General features: G+C 48.3%; 2 protein-coding genes across 5 annotated transcripts in view; both read right to left on the bottom strand.

The window, feature by feature from the left end:
• The window catches only part of LOC126581470 (synaptic vesicular amine transporter), a 25,181-nt gene extending 8,602 nt beyond the window's left edge, over positions 1 to 16,579 (bottom strand). For 2 of the 4 annotated variants that reach the window (XM_050245146.1, XM_050245143.1), the window contains exons 1-3: positions 16,440 to 16,579; positions 15,404 to 15,793; positions 8,116 to 8,436 (exon numbers count right to left, since the gene is read on the bottom strand). In XM_050245146.1, the coding sequence (XP_050101103.1) occupies positions 8,116 to 8,413 (298 nt within the window). In that variant the 5' untranslated portion in view covers positions 8,414 to 8,436; positions 15,404 to 15,793; positions 16,440 to 16,579. Of the gene's footprint in view, positions 1 to 8,115; positions 8,437 to 11,922; positions 12,254 to 15,403; positions 15,794 to 16,439 lie in introns of those variants that run through there. The other 2 variants (XM_050245144.1, XM_050245145.1) reach the window with 2 other exon arrangements.
• Positions 16,580 to 21,013: 4,434 nt separating this feature from the next.
• LOC126572132 (uncharacterized) overlaps positions 21,014 to 22,500 on the bottom strand; it is a 2,060-nt gene continuing 573 nt past the window's right edge. The window contains exons 4-5 of the mRNA XM_050231199.1: positions 21,693 to 22,496; positions 21,014 to 21,619 (exon numbers count right to left, since the gene is read on the bottom strand). Coding sequence (XP_050087156.1) covers positions 21,014 to 21,619; positions 21,693 to 22,496 — 1,410 coding nt within the window. The remainder of the gene's footprint in view (positions 21,620 to 21,692; positions 22,497 to 22,500) is intronic.

Below are 22,500 nucleotides of genomic sequence, written 5' to 3'. Positions count from 1 at the left end.
GTGCCAATCGATTGGTGAAAGGTAATTAATCGAGAAACACTGAGGAGCAATTTCACAAGAAGTCGTACCTTCGGGCGGTGTAACGAAAGGATTAGCAGCAATTTGTGTGCCTCGGCAATCACTACGCTCTGTGAGGGGTCTCTTCTGTCTCGTTGCCTGGTCCAGGGTCTGATGCTGATTTAAGGGCGCGGTAGACAACGACGACTGGCCAACGGCTAGGAAAACATTGGCCAATTAAATTATCCTTTAACTCGTTTAGCCGTTAATGTACGAGAAATTAACAGCTTGTTGCCACGGACTAGCCAGGACTAAGGCAGGCTACTGGATCCTTGTTGCTGTCGGCTGTGGGCGGTCTGTGACGACCGTGCACGCCAGCGGCTGCTGGTCGGAGAAGTTGTTGAGATAATAATTTACAGCGCAGCTCATCGCAAAGAAGGCGACTGCCCGGGGGTGGGTTTTTGGGTTGGTGAGACTGGTAACTCCACCATTCTGCCCTTCCTCCGATGAAGTGTTTTCGTTTGTTTTATATGTTGTCTCTCGGTGTTCCGTGCTTCATGGCTCCATTCTCCATGCTTTTAGTATCGCTATCAGGCAAGAAACAAAAAAGTCTTGCAAATAGCGTTTGCGTTGGTGAGTAGGTACTTCAATTTTAGTAAAATTACTACATTATCATTTAATCAACATTCGCTGAATTGATATATTGAATGCACTAATTTCACTAAGATTATTTAAAAATAGATTAAAAACGCAATTACCTTTGAAATAATCTATCCATCTCATAGGTACTGGTTGTGGTTTGATTAACTCCATAACTAGATAATGGAAGGACTCAGCCCAGAGCATTACGAAGCACAGAAGTAGAAGCATAATTGCAACTTGGTGCTACTAGATGCCAGGTTCAACTCAGGCATGAGATCTAATATTGTTGGCATACCTCTGTGCCAAGTACAGTGGCAGTAGCGAGCATTCCTCGAGAATGAATTAACAAGCGATAGTTAGTGCATGCCTAGTTACAGTACAAGTAATAGAATCAGTTTACAAACGCTACGATATACAAGTGATTTTTTTAATTTTTGATATTGAACGATCGTTCAGAAATAGTAGAAGCCTTCTTGATAAATTTTACTAATTTGCTTGATTGTTTTAAGGGGGCTTCGGTAATTTCTTACCAAAACAAAGATCATTTTTGACAATTTTTTGTGTCGTAACCATTCAACTTTATTCCTTCAAATGAATCGCATATGAAACTACAACTTTTTAAGAATATTTAGTTTTATTTTGAGGAAGATTTATTAAAAACTTCTTCAATGGCATCAAATTAACTCAATCATGTCTCCAAAACGATACTTTTTCCGGTGCGCATTGTTGCTGCTTGATGGGTTACCAGAAAAATACAAATAAATATTCTTTTGATAGATTATAAGTTTATCTAAGTAAAAGTGATCACACTATGATCAACCCGGGTTCGTCGCTTAAACGGTCAAGTCTTTTGATTCGTGCGAAAACGGTGCCCACCTTAGCTGCGTGATGGGTCGTCAGAAAAATACATGTCGATATTCTTTTCATAGATTATAAGTTTATCTAGGTAGCCACGACGAGTTTTTGTTGAATTTTTATTTTTAAAATTTTTGGAAGATTTTTGGAGTTGCAAAGCATTAAACAGGCTTCAATGCTCTGATAAAATGCTTCAATTATCTAACTCAACAATCCTTCTGGCTATTCTTTTCTTCTGCTTAAAGACAATTGTGTATCACCGCGGGAAGACTCCACTGAAATGCCAACAAAACCTCAGGATTCTCATTTCAATGGCGGCATTCCATGCAGCAACCTGTAGAGACCGTTCAGAATCGTGCTAGTCGTTCAAGCCACATTCCAGACGCCCTAAATCGTTCGCGGATGCTTTCGCTTGCTCCAAACAATGCTAAATTACGCCGTGGGAGCGGTTGATAGATCCACTGCATCATCTATGTACGGTCGTCAACGTTCGAAGATGTTGTTGCATCCTTTATCATCCGCTGCCTGGTGCGCTCTCGTTCTTACCACATCTCACGTTGGTCCTCGTGCCAGCCCTAGCCACAGACAAGAGTCTGTCGAGTGAAGTGTTCGCTCCGGCGAAGGGTTGGTCCACTCGCCAACCACAACACGGCGCACGTGACACTCGTACCGCGTCTGACGATGACTGACTTTGTCATTATCGCTGCCATGCCCCCGAGGGGAGGCCAAGCCAAAGGAAAGTTCAAATAAAGCGAAAACAAATCCTTGGCATAAACTTTCCCTTTGATTTGTGCTGAAAACAGATTGAGCGCGTCCGGTGGCGCAGCGAGCATGAGGACAAATAGAGAAGTGTTTGTTCTGGGCTGCGGTACCGTTAACCACCGTTAACCGCAAGGAATGGAACTAACCGGTGAATTCCAAAATTGTGGTAAAGTAGAGCCTTCAGCGTCCTCGTAACGATCGCTACCAAAAGATAAACGAAGCCGGTACAAACTTTGGCTGCTGGTAGCACACGGAATCACGATATCGTTGCACAGCAAGCAGCAGTAGCAGCAGCAACAGATACCGAGTTTATCTGAGCGATATGTGACCACCACCATTCGGTTAAGACGAATTCAATTAACGGCCTGGCCTGGAAATGGAAATGTCACAACCAGTTGATGGCGAATCTCAAATTTAAATCCTTTTTTACAATATTCCTCGTGCCTTGCCATGATTGAATTCTCTAGACTGGTCACTTCTGGCAGTTCAAAGAGCTACTGCAAACATCATAACAATCCTTGTACCATCCGAAAGGCCCTGCTCTTCGTAGAGCATTCTCTCCAGAGCATAAAGTAGTACATCAAACGCATACAGCGATGCCGGGTGTGCTGGTTATTACTTATGACAGATATGGTCTCGATTAGCCGGCAGACGTCGACTATGGCCCCCCGGGGGATCCCGGGAATACAATGGGGGCCTCTCCCATCACGTTCGCTGGTGAAGTTATATGGTGATTAAGACATTATAAAGCACCGAAACGACACAGCTTTTCCATTCCCCTTGTGGACGTGTGAATGCCACGACGACGACGACGAGGACGACTTTGGAGGTGTCAATGGCGTGGCGGCTTATCGTTTGGTGTCCTTTCTTCTACTCGTCGTCGCCCCCCCCCTCCGAAAGACGTGCTCCAAAAACAAACACACATCCCGGCATTCACATGGGATAAAAGGAACTGAATCTGGAGCCCGTCGACGACGATCCCTACGGAAAACACATTGTATCACATCGAGCACCCAAGGAGCGAATGGAGCTTGGATGATTTTTTACGATTACGCTTACGGCCACTTGTTGATGATAAATGCGCCGGAAGGAAGTGGAAGAAAGTGGGGTTCTCTCATCCAGAATACGGTGGTGTGAGGTTTAACTCGCTCGCACTCCGTGGTAGTAGCAGCAGCAGCAGTAGAAAGCAGTAATCTTTCAAAGTAGTCAGCGGCCACCATTACTACAGCTTGCTCTGATGGACCCAAGGCAAGCAGCAGCATTACCACCAGCAGAACGATGGTGGCGCTCGCTGATATCAATTCACATCACCAATTCTAATGCGGGATGCGGGAACCGGGACCCTCATTATCACCCTAATCCACAACAACTCAACACACCATTTCCTTCCTCTGTCGCGTCTCGTCCTTCTCTCTCTCTTTCTCTCTCTCTCTCTCTCTCGCAAGGTTCTTTCATGGCGCCTCCATTTCTCAAACATCAACTGCTCCGCTTGGCTCATACATTACTCGCGCGCCGTGACTGCGACGGTGGTTCAACCGAGAAGGAACCGAGACTTAAGTAAACCGAATTTCCAGCTCGTTGACTTTTACCGCCACGCCATTTTCCACTGGCGATGCTGGCGGTCCAACCGGAAACGAGTTGCCTCAGTAAAGGCAACCGAAGCCAGACTCTCGGGAGTAGAACCGGGAAATCGATTGGTGGCGCAGACCTCCGTGCTACCTCGTTCGTTGTCGGTTGACCACTTGTGTAATGCGTCCTCCGGCACGTGTGTGTCTGTGTGTGCGGAACTGGGAAGCTGCTGGACTAGCTCTTTGATTGAATCCATGGTCCACGGTTCCTGTGCTGCTGGCGCAACTTCCACTCCGAAGTACAAACACCGCAACACAGCGATGGAAAGCGGAGGGGGGGGCTGTTCCAGCGAAGTGCGTGATTCATTGTCATTTCATCTGGTTTGTGCTCTCTCTCACTCTCTCTCTTTCTGACTGATCCCATGGTCTAACCGGTGGGGCTTGGCCGTAATGGCTGCTAATCGGAAAATTATGTTCCTTGCGTTCCGCTGTGCCCACAGCAAACCCGACAGCGACGCGTGTGGTCCCGTGAGGTTAGTCCGAAAAAGTCCGCCGGTGTGCAGGAGCTAGCGAATCCGACTGCAGGCAGACGGTCTTTGTGTTTTTATCGTCAGGCCGAACTTGCCGATAAGGCCCGGAGGGAGGGAAAATTGTTTCGCGAAAAAAACCCTTTGTTACCTACCGGTACCAACACGATGCACGTTCTTTCTCTCTCTTTTTCTCTCCCTATTCCGAGCTTATTAACTTCAGAATTTAACCACAGACGCACAGACAAATTAACCACAAAACAGCTTCGTTAGTAGTTCCCTTTAATGAACGTTCGTGCGAAGAGAGTTTCAAAATGGATGTGCCAAGGGCTTACTTGGATCGTTCGCTGTTCTCGCTCTACTCTGCACAGCAAACGCCGTTCCGTTCGAGGTCTGCTCGATCGATTTCTAATTCACCTTCGCCTTAGAACGCAAAAATGAAATAACTGCGTTCCTGCATCGTGATACAATTATTTGTTTAGTAAATGAATGTCCTGTCAACCAAAAACCGACATACACAAACGCACACAGCGGCACTTGACACTTGCGTGCAGGCAAAGGACGATAAAGGACAAGCGCCACTCGATCCAGGAAATGGATCCACTCGGTCCAGCTCTCCTGCATGGACTGTCATTGACAGGAGAGCAGAAATCACACAAAAGTTCAGACGAAATCCGGAATGATTAATATCGCTACCAGGATCAATCCGGCAGATAGGCGGCGAGAGGCCCCCCACACCGCCCCCCCAGCAGTTCCTGTCAAGTACAGTCAATGGGGGAGTTGAGAAGGTGCAATAGCTGTTCGTCATGGACGACTTCGAATGAATTCAAATGTATAAAGCGACCTCGTGTACCCCCATGCCATGCTCATGCTCGCTCCTGTGGCTCATCCGCACGCTGGTCGTCTATCACTGCTGTAAGCGAACCCGAAATCCGATGCCCCCCCCCCCCCTCCGCAGCCCATTTATTACCCATGTCCTCTCCCTTGGCTGACCGACATAAAATCGGCAAATAATACGGTTTATTTTGATAAACTTGGCACTGGAGGCTGGCCGGTTGCTGTTGTGTGCTTCTTGTTTTTATTATTTTTTTTAATGTCGATCGATCCTCGTGCGAAACTCGAAACTCTCGGACACCGGTGGGATGTGAAGATACACGCAACGAACGCATACACACCCGGATACCACTTGCTGGGTGGTTGAAGTGGAGCCTCGGAAAAACTCGGACACACTACCCACAGCAGCACAGGCAGCATTGCAACCCTTTTCCCCGCACGATGAAATACGACTCTCGAGGCGTCGTCGTCGTTGGAGCGAACGTTGGCCCAACGGCGCGTAACGGATTGAACCGATACATTTAGGTATCGGTTGGTATGGTATGACCCTTTGCATACAGGGTAACAAGCACTTGAAGCCCGTTATCCTTCTCGTGGAATGGATTATTGTGTTTTACGCGATGCGTTTGGGACGTACCTGAAATGGCGATTAATGGCCCCGGAGTGTGGTTTGTGCGATTAAGCCGAAGCTACGCCGGGGGTTCCCCTTTCGGGAGAATTGACCAATAAATATTTATCCCGACTGCGGCGGGACATTGCCATTGTCCGGTTGTCTATGGAGGGGTGTAATATTTAAATACATGTTTTATGATCGTGTAAAGGTAGATTTGCTAAAAATATATTATTTCGAATTTGCAAAAATGTTGCTCTTTAGAACCGTTTCGTGCAACAAAACCTACAAAATGGTTTGAACAGCTTACTGTGACCCCTCCCGAAAGTAATAGACCCCCATTTGGCCTCCTTTCATTTGTGCTTTTGATTAGCAGGCTCATTATGACGTGAGTTACATGCAGCACCACGCAGTAGCGCAGGAAGTAGTTCTGCACAAAATGAGTAAATTACCTCTCATGTACACTCCACTGCAGTTGTAGCAAAAGCGAGACCATAATTAAATTACCAACCCCCGCTCGAGCGCGGTGGTGGCCAACTACATTCCAACAAAACCCGTACAACACACTTATGGCATGCCATTTGTCACGTTGGCAACACTCTCCTTCGTACGGACTACTATTCGTAGCACACGCATACTGAGGACACTGCAGGCAGACGGATGAAGCATTTCATTCTCAATTCAACTGGTGGTGGCCATACAAATGGTTGCGATAAAAAGAGGGAAAACGAAAGGGAAGCAAAAAAAATCCGTCTTGCATACCCCGTCAGCTCTGCAGATGCTGCAGCACCACGCGGCTCACAAAAGGCACATGCAACAAGTTGGTGAGCAAACGATCTTATGCTGCTTATGCCGGAGCGGCGTGCCACTTGAACCTTGGGCACTATTCAATGGGCCCGGCGCTGTGCACTTGCCAGAAAGGATGCTTGCTGGCACGCTTGTTGACTCGCTTCCTTTTGCACACTTTCTGACACCGAAAGGCCATGTTCTTTCGCCATTTTATGTGAGGGTTAATGAAAGCGTTTTGAGTGAAAAAGGCACGCTAGGGTTGATCATGGCCATCACCATCTAGCGTGGTTATCGATTGGTTCTTCCGTTAAACCTCAGGCAGTCAGCAGCCATTAATGTACAATTTGCCTCGTAACAGCGAGTGCCAATGTCACTGTGGCCACAGGAAAGCCCGGAGCATGGTCCTGGAGTTTCCGATTGAGGATTGAAGACCGGCAGATGGCGGACGGTGAAGCGAAGCGAGAGGCCAAAAGTAATTTCACTGAAAGAACTTCTTCCAAGCCGTCACCGGAATGTGGCTCCGGGTTTCCTGTACGAGAATGGTTCCGTTTTGCCATTTCCGGCCCCCGGCCGTCTTCGGAGCGCCACAGACGTCATCCACGGACGGCCTCGAATGATAATGTTGGCGCCTGAACGCAAGACGGAGACGAGGACATTTACGCGCTCGATTAGGATCGGCGCAGCATCATAATGAGGAGGAGCAGGTCCTTCGAGGAGGAAAGGAACACATTTTCTCTCTCGTTACTTTCTCCGCTTCGAGGCCACTCATTCCTTTCTCCTGGTTGGTGGGTTCATTATTGTTATTGCACTGGAGGGCGATGTGATTTCGCGCATCAATCAGCACGCCCGGAATTGCACAACCACTGGAGCACACACACCATCCCGGTCCGGACCACTTAGCGGTGATTTAGGAAAGCCACGGAATGGCATTGAAACCAACCATCTTCATTTGACAATTGTGTCCATTGTGGAAAAGGCAAAACAAGGATTCCAGTGGCGTGCTGTCGCGAGCTGTAAATCTTCAGTGCGAGCGTCAGAACCAAAGGATCAGCTTGATGGTGGCATCATTTCTGTCTTCATTTCCCTGTGCGGTTGTACCAGCGAGCCCGCGCTACGCAAACGAATGGAGTGAGCAGCGCCACGATGATGGAGTGGAGTGCCGGCGTCCATTTTCCAGCCGTCGAAACGCTCTGCAGCTGATGTGTAATTAGCTAAATGCTCCACCGTACGCCCCGCACTCGTCTTCGGCCGGCTCGTCTTCAGTAAATGGGAAAAGTTTCCAGTTCCTTTTTGGTGGGCCGTTCAACCCACCAGCTAGTCTTCAGCAGGGCTTACTGGAATCAATATTGATCTATCAATTCATGCGTAAACGAGCCGAGCCGAGAGACGATGCTATAACCCGGCCTGGTGGCTTTTTAGGCTAAATAACTTCACAAAAAAAAATGTATTGCAAAAAGCGTGATAATTGGAGCGCATTGGTTTTCCGGGGAAATTTCCTGCTTTGCGGCACAGGAACAACAGTGGCACTTACCAACGACGGTCAGCAGCATATTGTCGAGCAGGAGTGCGATGGCGACGATGACGAGTACCAGCTTCCGGGAGCCGCGCCATCTTAGCACGTTGTGCTTGAGCGATGCCCAGGAACCGGCTGGCGGAAGCTTCGGTGGTGGCGGCTGCGACGACGGTGGCGATGTGCAGTGATTGTTGCCGTTGTTGTTGTTGTTGTTAGTGGTAGCGGTGGCTGTGGCGTAGGGGGTGTTGGTGGTGGCGGTGCTGCTGCTGCTGCTATTGGGTCCCTGACCGTTGCCCTCCGAGACCGTTGCTTGCATTTCAGCTTACTCGACACCGGGAGCTGGACCGTGGAGTGGTGGTCGGTTCCCGCATTTACATCAGCGCAACGGAGGTGGTGGTCGGCGGCCGGGCGATTCAACCGGGTGGAACGAAAAGAACAGAGATTGAAAATGAAAAGCGGATTACCTTCCTTTTTACTATTGCAAACCATGCGAACCGACAAAGGCACCGTCCTCGGCAAAGGCGGTCCACGGGTGGACCACGGTGGGGCGGGGATCAAAGAGGTTTGGGACACCGTGTGCTGGTGGGCAATACTGGGCGAAAGATTAAAGTGGCACAGCAGCGGGCACAGATGCCGGTGCTGGTGAAGTCGGTGAGTCGAAGGATTCGTGGCAGAGAAGGAAATGCGGAAAAGCGCGTTCCATTCCAGCGGTTAGCGTTTCCAAGGATCCTTCGCAACACTTCAGTAGGAGACAGGGAGAAAGTGGGTGCGAGAGTGATTAGGATACCATGACCAGACCACGGCCACTGCCAGGCCATGCCATGCGACGGAACGCACTCAGCATAGGACAGCGGCGGCTTACAACAATTGCACGAAAGTATCGCGCGGCAATATTTCTTGATTTCCCAAGGTGACATTTATATTTCCAATCCCGGCGGGACTTGTTGGACACTGTGCCACGTCATTCCATTCCATTTCATTCCGTTCCCATTGCTGCAGAGCCGAAAAGCGACCCATCGTCAGGCAAAGTGAAATGATCTGATAAATTATGGGCTAATGCGAGCCGGATGGTCGTCCATTTGTCAATTGAAATCTGTTTTCAGCTATTTGAGAAGAAGCTGATAGGTTGTTCAACGGCATTTCAAGACAATGAACTGAAAGATTTAAATGTATAGTAATGCTATGAATGCTCAGGAATGCATCGTTTAGCATATTTTGAAATCTATTGCACTTTATTTATTGAAAGTCTACTTGTGGCACTTTTTTATTACTTTTGAAGAATATTGCGTTAAATGTTTAGATCGATCAAAGAAAAAAAAACATACAGGATGCGCCATCAGGATGATTCCTATTTTAAAGTTGAATAACTCTGTCATTTTTCAGCCGATTTTAGAAAATAAACCAGTTTTATTTAGTTTATTCTATGCCGTTTATTGTGCCATACTCAAAATATGATTTCTATCAAATAACCGCCTTCAGTCGGCATACAAAAAGCGGCCCTTTTCCGGGTTTTTTCATTGTATCTGGCAACATTTAGGGAGTTATTTGGCAATTTCAACTGTTATATTTGCTTTAAGTTGTTTCGTAGCCTTCAATTTGTTTGCAAAAACCTTATTTTTCAAACAGACCCACAGAAAAAAGCCCAGCGCCGTCCTATGTGGCGAGGGAGGAAACCATCCATTGCACGATCGCAGTTACCACTATTAACCGATTTTTTTCAATGTAACGTGTGACAATTTCAGTCAGCTCTTTTAACGTGAAGTGATGCATTATTAAAATGGCATAGACTGAAGTTTCAGAAACTGTCCTATTTGTCAAAATCGGCTGATAAATGATAGAGTTATTTAACTTTTAAATAGGATACATCCTGATGGCGCACTCTGTACATCTATTCGCCAACACTAATATTACGCCAATAGATTACTAGAAATGGTTTTCCTAGATTACTCTATCATCTTCAATAGACAATGAAGCGTTTTCTTTATTCCCAAGTTAATTAAAATATCTCTCAAAACGAAAAGCTAGGAGACATTCCAATTTTTAGAAAATAATTTAAAAATTATTTGATCTATCGCTGCTCTTCAATCCAAAACTGGCAACCTTGCGATAGTATTACCCTTAACACGCTACAATTATCGAATTACGCTTGTTAATTACTTGCCGCGTTTGCTATATCCATGCACCAGTGGCATCAACATTCCTACACAATAATCAATCTCCTGTAGTATCTTCAACCCAAAAGGCAAAATTAAGCATTCTGTCAACAACAATCACCCATACGCGCTGCCAATTTACGCTGTAACGAAATTGCACAACAGCCATGCACCTATGGTGGTGGCCATTGTGGAAGGTTAGCTCCGCTCAGTTGGAGCATCCGAACGGGAAAAGCGACAGATGGAGAATTAAGAACTAGTGTTGGCAGTGACAGATGCAAGATGTAACCAGTCTGATAGCCTGCCGCGGGCGAGATTTCTATCTAATGTGAGCTTATGCGTGACAACAAATGATTGAGCTGAGGCCATTGAAGGCAGGTGCCGGAATGGCGCCGTGCTGCTGCTGCTGCTGCACCGCATCCACACATTGTGCGGTGGTCGCGAGTGGGTGGGTTGCAACAATACAGCCATGGAAGATGGGACGATGTCACTGCAGAGCGATCATCATCGCCGTCGTCGTCGTCGTCCACAGCAAACGAGCAGTCCGTCACGTGCTAATCATCTTGCTCCATGGCCAATGAATGTCGCCGGTCAGCTCGCCGATGCTCGTTTGTTGCCGGTGTTGTTGGTTGGTTGGTTGCCGGTTATTGGTGGTTGAGGTGAAATGCGCTGTTATTGGAGATAGTGTGTTCCGAGTGCCGGACTACACTCCCGGACCGGTAGTTGACGAAGTAAACGACTCCGTCGAGTCGGTCTCCTCTTCAACTCTCTGCCACCACTGCCTCGTTATGCCTACCGTTGATTCTATTTGCTCCCAACTTCCTCATTTCTGATAATTAAGCCAGAAAGTGGTACAGTTTCGCGCACTGACACTGTGACTCCTTCGGGGAGATATGTGTGCCAAGTTCGAGGCCCGACCTTAACCGTGGTGTGGTCAACTGGTCAGCAGCTTCCGCGTTATCTCGGTTAGTTGGTCTCGGCTTTGGACGCTTACTTTTGTCAGGGTAATGCCATCGGTACAACTATCCTGAATTGCAACAACCTAGACCGCGGTGGACGAGAGCGTACGGTGCACTTTTCAATTCGTCACGTTCCGACCAGATTCGCTATTATGGGGCTTAGTGGCAGCCCCCCTAAAAGCAATTATTGGTTAAAGGGCACACAGGTACGCCTGGCATGGCAAACGGCGAATCATCATAAATCAAATCCACGGTAGCAACAGTTCTCGGTGCATCCGACGGATATCTGGCGGTTCAATTTGACTTCTGGTTTCAAATATTTTAGGGTAGAGTTGAGTGTAGCTCTGTCCGGTCGTACACTGTTTATCCAAAATTATTTGGTCGCACAAGTGAGACAGTTTTTTCGGGCATTTCCACGCCAGCATAATTTAGCACGCCGATGTGAACAAAGACCTCGATTGATGGATGGATTGTGCCGTCAATGAACACTGAAGGCACAACTTACACACCGTCGACTTGGATTAGAACGGCGATTACTCCATCTACACGATCAAGCACATCCAAAAAACAGCTGCCTACTACGGGCAACCCCAATCAATCAACCAATCACACCGAGTAGTGCTCACTGATGCTGGTGCGCTTATTGCGAGGCGGAAGAAATGGGGCCACAACAAGAGTAAGGCTCCACAAATTGACACAACTGGCACACTAACCTGATACTAGGGGAAAAAACGGAACGGAACGGTCGCAGATTTCGCCTCGATGCGGAACGTCTCAATTTGATGAGGTGTGTCGCTAATTTCTTGGGAAAACACTGGCCCACAGCACGAGAAATTAAGCCTTGATTTTGGGGGAGGCGGTAAAGCGTGATATTAAAACACGCCGGCACCACGAAGACGCTACACACCGCAACTGTACACACTGCCCGGGATAACGCTGGGTGAGAAGCCGCGGTTCTGATCGGATCGCGGATCGACCGAACGGATCGAATCGTCAAGAAGAACTAACAAAACATTTCTCCAGCATCACTGCGTGCTGCCTGCTGCTGTTGCTGCTGTTATCTCGCTGGCCCTAACACACTCATTCTACCTGTGGAATACCACGTTTGCCCCCGGGCGGGCTCACAGGGCGGGCATGACACACACATACTCACAGCGGACCCGCGAACTCATCGAGAACGCACTACGCACAGGTTGCAGCGAGTTGACTCTCACTCCACCCGATCATCCGTCCGTCCATTCTTGTTCTTCTTCTGCTGCTTGACTGATACCTCTGCGTTTGTCCTCGCACCAATTCCCGAGTTCTCCCAGCATCACCATCAGCAGGTAGCATCTTTCGTGAAGCGTTTGACAGCGCAGCGTCACTGCGATCGTGGCGCGAGGGGCACGGCCAATCGATCGACCACAAATCCATTAGAATCCGGCCCCGGGGTTCGAGGCGATGTTTCGTTAGCTTGCCTCCGAAAAAAAAAGAACCCAAAAGCACCGTTCTCAGAAAGGATTCCATGAATCACCCGACCCGGGGAGCGGAAGGGAGGCTAGCTTGATTTTGGATTGCTCGCGAAAGAAGCGTTCGCTGCGTTCTAAAATTAATTTCCCTTTATTACAGTCTGTGACGAGCGAAGTGACATTGATCGATCTATTATCGATAGGGCAGTAGCTATAGCTGCTTGCTTCCTGAGCCACTCATTAGTAGCAACCACAGATCATCGTAGCAAGCGAATCTTCTAGTATAAACAACAATGTTGAAAGTGTACCAACCGTTTATCGAACAAATTAATGCCCAAAATAGGTAGAACATTAGTTGGTTTGCAATTTTGTTGCCCAGAACTGTAGCCTTTCGTGCCCATTCTAATGCTGCCACGATTTTTGGCTTCGTCTGGACCAGCCTGCCTGCCACCTTCTTGGGGCCATCCAACGGCAGGCCTTTCCATCGCCACGGTCCACGCTCCGCCAACCACCATCACCGAACGGACGGTCGCGAGATAGAGGTAAGAACCTGTTTTCTGCTTTTAACATCTTCTTTGTGTTTGATCTTTTTTATTCTCTCCCCCACCCCTTCTCGGTTCTCCCTTCTGTCCATTTAATTTTAGGTGTTGCTCTTTTTGGACCATGTTGACCAGGCACGTTGGCAGGCACGTTTCGTCCACGCCCAGCCAGGACCGGGACGACGGGGGCACGGCACGCACGTTCGCTTCCTTTGGGTCGTGGGTTCATCTTTATCAACGGCAGCAGCACCGGGTCTGCTCCGTGTCCCTGCTTCCTCGCTCCACCTCAAAGCGGGGCGAAGAGAATCTGTGTCTCGGGATTTTGCTTTTTTGTTTGCGAATTTTGCTCCCGCGCCCGGGATGCCGTTCTACCTTGTCTGGTTTATGGTGAGAGGCGAGATGGGTGGCTCGTTTTGGATGCCGTGCAAAACCGTCGGCGGTACAAAATCGGTGCGCGATTTGCTAAATTCGGTTAAGGGGAGCACACATTTTTGGAGCACATTTTTGGGACCAGACGGGAAATACTTCCGGACCGGGCAATGGTCGTAAAGAAATCCTTTACCAAAAAGCTTCGACACTGTTCTACTTCAAGGAGAACAATACGTGCTCTGTGTTTTGGTGTTGAGGCCACTCCATGTTCTCCACGATACAGTAGAGGTAGGAAAAGGTACGATTTGTGCCAGCTCATGGATGCATCCAACGTCCTTGCATACCGTGAGTGCAACCGAACAACACGCTGTAACATGATGGAGCTAATTATTTTATTTGAAGCTCCCCATGGCTGGGTTCAAAAATGAGGGAGGTAATCAGAAGCAACATTATAACGAGCCCCCTCGCCAAGCCCTCGTCCGTGCTGGGGTCGTGAAAAGACGAGACAAACTAATGGAAGCATGTGTGAAGATGAATTTCTCACGCAATAAGTGCAACAAGTGGTGCCTCGTCCGGCCAGCCGTCGGATGGTTTATCAATGCAGCCATCAAGCTTACTCATGGCCAATGTTAACACGCGTGTGCGTCTGTGAGCGTATGGGTGTGATAATATGTTTTATTTATTGTTAAGCGCAAGGTCGAGGAGACATGATGGATCTGCTGTGGTATCGTGGCTTTCAATTGTAAGCAATAAGCAATTAGTAAACGATGCTTTCACGCTTACTGACGCCGGGAACCGATCCCAATTTATCTCGGTACAGCTTAGGCATTCACTTCATCATCTGATCAAGGCCGTAAGTAGGGCATTGTTCACTAAAAGCCAGATTATATGCTTCATGGTGGTGATTCCCATGGCATATTAGTTGGCAAAATTCATTTTTAAAATAGAGAAAGAAGGTTTTTCGCCATCTACGCATTTTTAAGGTGTTTTCTTGCATCAATATTTGAACCATTCCTTGACTACTACTTTGAAATCTCATGGATTTTTCTCAGAGTTTCAGACAAAGCGAATTTTTCGTTTATTCGAAGTTTCAACCAAAATGTTCCACAAGCATAATTGTTGCCATTGCTTACTTCTTTTCTCAGTCAATAGATAACGAATAGATATTTTGTTGGTAGTAAGAATTAAAATTTTATCATTACACCAAACATTAACCGGATAATTACCAGCGCGCGGGGCTTATAAAACTAAACCTTGCTTGCAGATTTTATTGGTTGGATTAAATGAATAAATAACGCTTTCTGTTTAAAACATAAATCAATTTTAAATATTACGTTCCTGTTGCTACTGATAATCTATTTTGACAATCACCTCACAAAGTTTTCAGAGCAAATAATAGTCTCGGTGACAACATCACTGACCAGCAGTGCGAGACCAAAGCCGTAAATTGGAAAACAGGAAAAGGTTTTAGCCCATGTGGCACCACGTGGTCAAGCTTGTTTGTTCTGCGACCATTACAATCGCCCAGCCGTCGGACGCCCATTTCGGACCAACGCTGTCGCTTACAAGCATAAAAAATGGATCAAAAACCTGGCCTTGTAAATGACGCCCAACATCTGTTACATGATTCACTCAAAATCATCGTCAACCGGAGCAGAACGTCCGGCATTGTGTCCGCATTCTAAGTCCCAGAAAGGGGTTCATGTGCGCACTCGAACGATGTTCTTCGCAAAGAGCAATGCCACAGATATCAATTTAAAACGTGATTCCTCTGCACGCGCGCACGTGCATAATACGCGTAATGTTTCTGTCTAAGTAAAGCTTTCCAAGATACTTACATGAGGTTCGTTTCGTTGTGGCCTTCGGGAAGGGACGCAAATGAACCGGAAAGCGACGAGCCACTACGAGCCGTGTCACTTCATCTTTGAACGGGGCGCATTTGGTGGAGGTGGTTTTCCACGGGACGACCACCGACGGACCGACGACCGACCAGCTCAGTATACCGACGGTCGGAGCTTCCGTCCGTCGTGCCCGCTCCAACGCGCGTAAGTCGCGTAAGTGCTTCGGGCGAAAGTGGGGACCCTCCGGAGCGAATGAAACGAGCAGAAACACTTCGCGCTTTCGCACCGCTAGCAGCCGCGGCCACCCGTTTCACCGTGATCGTTCGGCCTCGTTTACACTGAATTAGAATATACACGCTCCTCGACGACGATGACAGCGACAAGCGGCTGTAGAAAAAAAGGGGGGAGGGATGATAAAAAAAAGGACGAAGGAATTGAAATCCTGCCGTCGTGCGCTCCACAGCTGGAACCGGAATCAGAGTTCCCGCAAAAACGCACACAAAAAAAAAAGGGGCAAAGGATTTTGTGAGCCAGCAAACCGAGACCGACTGAAGGAAGAGACGGGATTGTTTTTGTGCGCAGATTTCTATTTTGAACTCTGGCTCACGAGCGTGCCTGATACCCTTCGATAAGAGACGTAAACGGTCGTTTTTGAGTTAGAAATGTGAAACGGGGGCGCGTGGGACCAGAGTACACACTAGAGATTGGCAAATCGAAAACACTTCAGCGCTCCGTGTTCCGTTACCGAACGGGCGTCCGTCCGGTTCGTCTGGACGCAGCAACAACGCACGTGTTCGTCGTTCGTCTTGGCGGAGCAGTTCAATAGCGGAACCGGAATCGGAAAAAAGTTCAAAACAAAAAATGGAAAGCGAATGCGGACCTTTTCCTCACTGAAACCGCGCGCGCACTTGTACACCGGATTGGGTGGCCTGAGCGTGTCCCTTTTGATGATAACACACCGTCGTGGAATGGACAGTTACACTAGCTGGCCAGGCTTTCTTTCGCTTTGGGGTTTTTTTCCTAATGTTTCTACCTTGTACTGTTTGCACCACAGGCCACTGACCAGAGTGAAGGGCTCGGGGACGGCACTCAACCACGGAAAACCATGCCCAGCCACGACGAGATCCAGTCTCGCACTGAAAGATGCTGCAACATCGCACCCCACTGGTCCTCGAGACTCGTCCTGACGATGAATGAAAGCAGCAACGACGACCACGCGAACACGACGAACGCGGTGACGCGATGGCTTTTCCGTGGTGGCTGCTCGTTCAATTTTCTCTCTCCCAGATGATCCGGTTCCCGCGTCCCCGAGTCCCGAGAGATGTGTCCTTATCGGAACCGCATACGGTTGTCTCGCTTTCTCACCGGACGAAACGGGAAAACTCGTGGCACACGAAGCGTTCAACAGTGTTTTTCCGACAGCTTTCCACCGCTTCGGGATTGTGTTCGGGATTCTCGGACACTTGTTCGCTGGTTCGCCGATGGGAGGGGAGGAGGGAGCAGGGAGGCAACGGAGGTAGAAGTCACGAGAAAGAGAGAGACTCAAGTGCAGAACGATTTCTTCACACTTTGGTTGCATTTTCCGGTGCTTTCCGGTTGCTCTGGTCCGGATCTTGTCGCCATCCTGCTCCAACCCGGCAGCCAGTCCAGGGCCAAGTAAGAACCGAGAATGTGCGTCATCCTTCCTTCTTTGTATGTCTTGGAAGGGGTGGAAGGGGTGCGCTCGCGTGTGTGCGAGTGTGTATTGTGTCTTCGGATTAAAAGACGTCGTCCTTTGCTCCTCGGTACGCGAGCTAGAGATTGGAATGGCATCCTTCTAACACCCCTCACCGAGCACACCAGAGGAACGTGCCTCAACGAGGCACTGGAAGCAAACGCAACAGGATGACGATGAACCGGTTCAGCGAAGAAGCCAAATCGTCTCCGTCGTCGTCGTCGTCGCAGTCGTTGTCGCCGAAGAACAATTTCAACAAGTGGCCGTCGTGGCGATTATGCCCCATGCACACTCCTTCTCCACCTTCTCCTTTTGCTGTTGGGGAACTACGATTCCCCGCCCCTGCTCCATGTCCGCTGGTAGCCATTTGGCCGGCCCCGAATCCATCGCCTTTATTGTCTTTGTAGAAACCGTTTATCGTCGCCGTACGGGAGACGCCAGAAATGTGATGAAAATTTATGTGCGTACATTTCCGTTCCTCGCTCTCCCCTTCTTCCCTTTAGCCGGCACACTATTGGTTCGGATTTTGCGATTGGAAACCGGAAAAGGGGGAAAAAAGGATGGTGAAAAAGAAGTCGAGCTACAAGACCAGTGCTAGTGGCACCTCTCGATTTCCTGGTTCCGGTTACCGGAGTGAAACGAGCTTCTCCGGCGCTCGCTAACCGATCACACATGCTCCATCCAGTGGGCGCAGTGTCTGTAACAGAAGAGAGGACGAGTGGGGAGCAGCAGCTAGTCCTGCTAGTGCCGGTTCTTTCTCTCTCTCTCTCTCTCCCTCGTGCCTGCTACCGGCATCCGTGTCCATGAAATTCAAATTACAACAATATGATATCAGTTACTCACTTACCGCAATTTGCATAACAGATTTATCGCTACGCACCATCGACCGATGCGCACTACATCGTCCGGACGGGGAATAGTAGTGTAGTGTTTCGCGCCCTCTATTTCAGTTACCGACGACGGTTAGGGAATCAACTGGTGGCCGTTTTGCGAGGGTCTGCCTTTTTTGTTGTTGGTGATTCGAATCGTTTTATTGCTCCATTCTTGGAACAAGGAATTAGCGTTTTTCGTGTAAACACCTTGGTGCTTAGCACCTTAGTTGATCGTTAACCAGTTTCTTTTTTTTTTGCAAATAAACGTAAAAATGTTTGCATTCTTTTTCAAGTGAAAACTCTTTTGTAAAATGTGTAATAAACAGAAAAACTTCTGTTCGGCTCATGAACTGATAAGTTTAGCGATGATCTTCCTATTTTTAACAGCTTCAAAAGCATAGTGAATATTTATAAGTTCAAATATTGTTCAATAATCCAGATTTATTATTCTTGTTTTATTGCATCTAGCGCTGATCACACTGCTTTAAAGGGGAAATTTAAATTTAAACAATGCACCACACCACTCGCCCACTCGCGAGTCAAGGACTTAGACTCATATTCAAGCAAATGCTCCGTGTATTAGAAAATGACTAGCCACTCCTTAAATACCCCGTCTGACGTCATTTCGCATAACATTTTATTCAAATCCGTACTGCTGCTACTCATTAGAGTGCGCACGGTGCGATCTCACTACCGGATTCAACCGACAAAGAACACTACCATGATGAGGATGTCGATCCACATTCAGGCTTCAAATATTGCGTCCAGCAAGTCGAGGCCAACGCCGCCGGATCTAAATTGGTACGGGCGGCCGGCTACTTGAACCCAGAGCCCACGGCGCCTCCAACAAGTGCCACTCGTAGCTGTCAGACGCATGCCTTCGCCGTACCATGTGCCCGGTGGGCGCTATCTCGCATTCCGTGACCGGATAGGCAGAAATTCAATCAATACCGATTTAATTGACTCTTTACACACTCGATTACGATTGAAATATCCATGCGATAGCGGTTTCCGGTATGCGTTGCCCTGTGGTGGCTTGGGCCGTGTACCGGCATAGCAGTTTTCTCCTAGAGCTACGGACGTAGAAGGTCGACTTCCTGTTGATGAGTGTGATGTGCTACCGATTGATTACCAGCAGCAGTAGTAGCGGCAGCAGTTAGGCTAAAATCCATTAGCTAAGATTCCAATTCAGAGCTTAGAACTGCTGAAGACACGATACTTAGCAAGCCCGTAGCAATTAGGCAATAAGGAGGATGTAATGAAATTAAATGGCGATAAGTGAAACTACAGCGAAACTGCATTCAATCGTACCATTCCCCAAGGGCGTAGATTGAGCTTTAGTTCTCCTTGTGTGCGGTATTGCGGTGAGTATTACTATAATTGAGATTGCAAAATTATGTTCCTTCCTTTTTCTTGCGATTATTTATCGCCTCTGTGATCAGCACCATTTACTACCAATTTAGTCTGAGTATTGCTTAACTCCGAGGCAAAATTTTGAAAGTACAAGCCCCCCCCCCCTCGGGATTTCGCTTTTCCAAAGTTTTTGCTTTGAAACGAAGCAAAGGTCGAAGCCCAGAAGTCAGAAGAAACGTTGAACATCCTCTTCGTTTTACTTTCTCGTTTAACTTTCGTTCAATAGCAACGCGGCAGAGGTCATAAGGAAGGTTGAAAAGGTGTTTGAAAAGTTTTTTTTTGCAGAAAAATGGTCTTTTTCCCTTTCTTCGTTATTCACCGACGTGACGAAGGCACCTGGACAATCAAATCCGCGGTACGGGTTCTCACTTTCGCACGTTTACACCACGTGATCTGCCATCAATCAGGGCAATCGCGTCCCTTTTTTACGTCGCGCCCGCCGTTCAGTGCCGTTGTTATGTTTTGGCACCGTCGGCACACCAGCGTGGAGACCGCTATCTGCCAAACGGTTACCAACAAACCGTAGCTTGCACCTCCTCACTGTACCATCTTCACTCGCTGGCCGATTCGCTGACAGCACAGATTTTCCACGAAGACGAAGACAGTACCGATCCCTTGGCATGCAGCAGCGACGTAAGCATCTTTCTGCCGGGATCGTGATGGAAGGATGTCAGATATCGGCAGAACCGTTTCAATAGACGTTGTTCCGCCGGTCGCAACCTCCGGGAAGGAAAACCGGAAGGCACAAACCTGGAGACGACCTTGGTTCGTACAGCGGCCAGCTCGTCGAGCCAGATGTCCTGCCATGGGCTAGAGATGTACGGTTTTTCCGTCGCCCACGATTCACTTGACAATGTTTGCCTCGGCACGGCCTGGATCGCTGGATTTTTTTTTTTGTATTTTATTGAACTGTTCCCGACTTGTGCCTTTCATCGATAGTGGTGAATGCGTAATTCAATCCCGAACAAACCTTTCACTTTACCCAGCGCGCGTCCGCACCCGTTTCGATGTCCTTCTTAAATTGTTTTCCCTTTTTTTTCTCGCATCCAAATCATTGGCGTGGATTTCCTTTCTGGCGCCGCGGACACCGTCATCGCATTACCGATCGATAGAGAGCCCCTTGCTCGAAGGGAGTCAATTCTGTTCTGCGCCTTCCAGTTGGTGTGGTGGCGCGGGGACCGACTCGTTGTTAAATTGAGCCGGATGTACACCAATTTCCAATTCAAAAAAAAGGGAAGGAAAGAAGGATGCTCGATAATAAAACTCCCTCCTTCCTGTGTGTGCTAGTCCGGGTAATGTGCGGCAAATTAGCTCCCTATTCAGATGTCATCAGCATATGAGCGATACGGGGAGGTGCTGGGCTAGCATAGCACCAACCATCATCAAACACACTTGAGCACATCGAGCAAACTGAACTCTGTCCTAGCAGCCGAAGGAAATGGCATATTTTTCACTTCGCAATGAGTAGTGAGAGGGCAGGAAATTGTGAAAATTCTAACTTCAACCACTCTCCGGTTGGCGAGGACAAATCTAGCAAGCGTTATCGGTATGTTAAATTGCGATGTCCAGCAAAAGAATCTATATGAAATGTTGTTTCTTCACTCAATATCATTTTCCAATGAACAGCTCAACGGCAAAGACACTAAGACCTACCACCACACCGATAACAACGATGTAAAACGAGGTCTGCATATCCACCAACGATAGCTTACGAAGCGTTTCCTCCTCCGGACTGTCGATGATTTGCTGGATGCGTTTGTGCACCGTTAGTGCATTCTCGATGTCCAGCGACCACTTTCGGGTCAGTCCGGACTCAATGAATCGACTGATGGCATCGTTGAACAGCGGCGCAAATGACCAACCGCTGCGGACGATATGCGCCAACGAGTACACCCGTGGGCACTCTTTCACTACGTGCAGCATTGGTTGCCCGTTCGGTCTCATGTACTCCGTGTTGATGATCAGATAAACATCCGAACGACGTTCGATGCTGCACAGATCCCGCTCAAAGGCTGCACGATTCCGTGCCGATACGTTCAGGATGTGCAGCTTGCTCTTAAGTGACTGGTACAACGGATTGCCGCTAACGTTACCAAAGATGTCCAGCAGCGAACGGGACGACGTACCGATCGATAATCCCGAGCGATCCAGCGCCACCAGCGTGTCGATGTCCGCGTAGTATGTGACCGTACTGAACGCTGTCGTTAGTGTGCCCTTCGGAGAGAAATGTCACACATTAGGGCGCATTAGTACGCTACGCACAAGACTTCGGTGCCTTCGCTATTACCTGAAACGTTCCGGAGATGATGACGTTGGCCACCAGGAAAACTATGAGCAGTAACCGTTCGATACCGCGGACAGGCAGATGTATGGAGCTAGCTCCCAACAGCACTAGCCACAGTTCGATCGTTAGTGTCGAGGGCCGTACCGTGTCACCCTTCTGCAATTGCACCCGATACAATCGCACCTTGCGCAGCGCCCATCGACGGAGGCCACACCATAGATAACCACCGACGAATCCGATCGTCACGAACGTAGCCCAAACAAACGGATGAAAGCATAAGAAAATCGCCAACCATTCCGGTATTTCCAACGATTTTGGCGACAGGATGCACAGCTGATCACTGTAGATCGGCTTCAGGAACTCGATGTCGTCCGTGTCGTAGTACTTTAAGAATCGGACGTTAAACGAGACGTCCGTCCGATGGTACAGCAGATCGCCCAGCGTACCGACGAAGGTATCATTCACTAGTCGATAGCCGTACTCTAGCCGGTCACTTGCATCCATCGTTTCGGCCGTAAAGTTCAGCGCCACGGCCATACTGCCTAGCAGCATTCCATCGAGCCCACACGAACCATTTGATGCCCGAACGGTCTCCTGTACATAGCGCAGATTACGAAACGATTCCGGAAGGCTGTCCAGGGGCAGTAACGTAGGATTTCGGGGGAAGATAGAACACCGTATCGGAATACCATTAAAGATCCTTAATTTTCTGCCACTCCGAGCGAATGGTGACGAACCGTTTCGTGGTTTGTACAGGAAAAGCTGCCTTTCTGGCGTCGTTTCAAAAGGATTGTACAAGTACACTTTCTAA

Source organism: Anopheles aquasalis, chromosome 2 (genome assembly GCF_943734665.1).
Source record: "Anopheles aquasalis chromosome 2, idAnoAquaMG_Q_19, whole genome shotgun sequence".
Lineage (NCBI taxonomy): Eukaryota > Metazoa > Arthropoda > Insecta > Diptera > Culicidae > Anopheles > Anopheles aquasalis.
The sequence above is the reverse complement of the archived record's forward strand: the minus strand, read 5'-3'. Positions and strand labels throughout refer to the sequence as shown.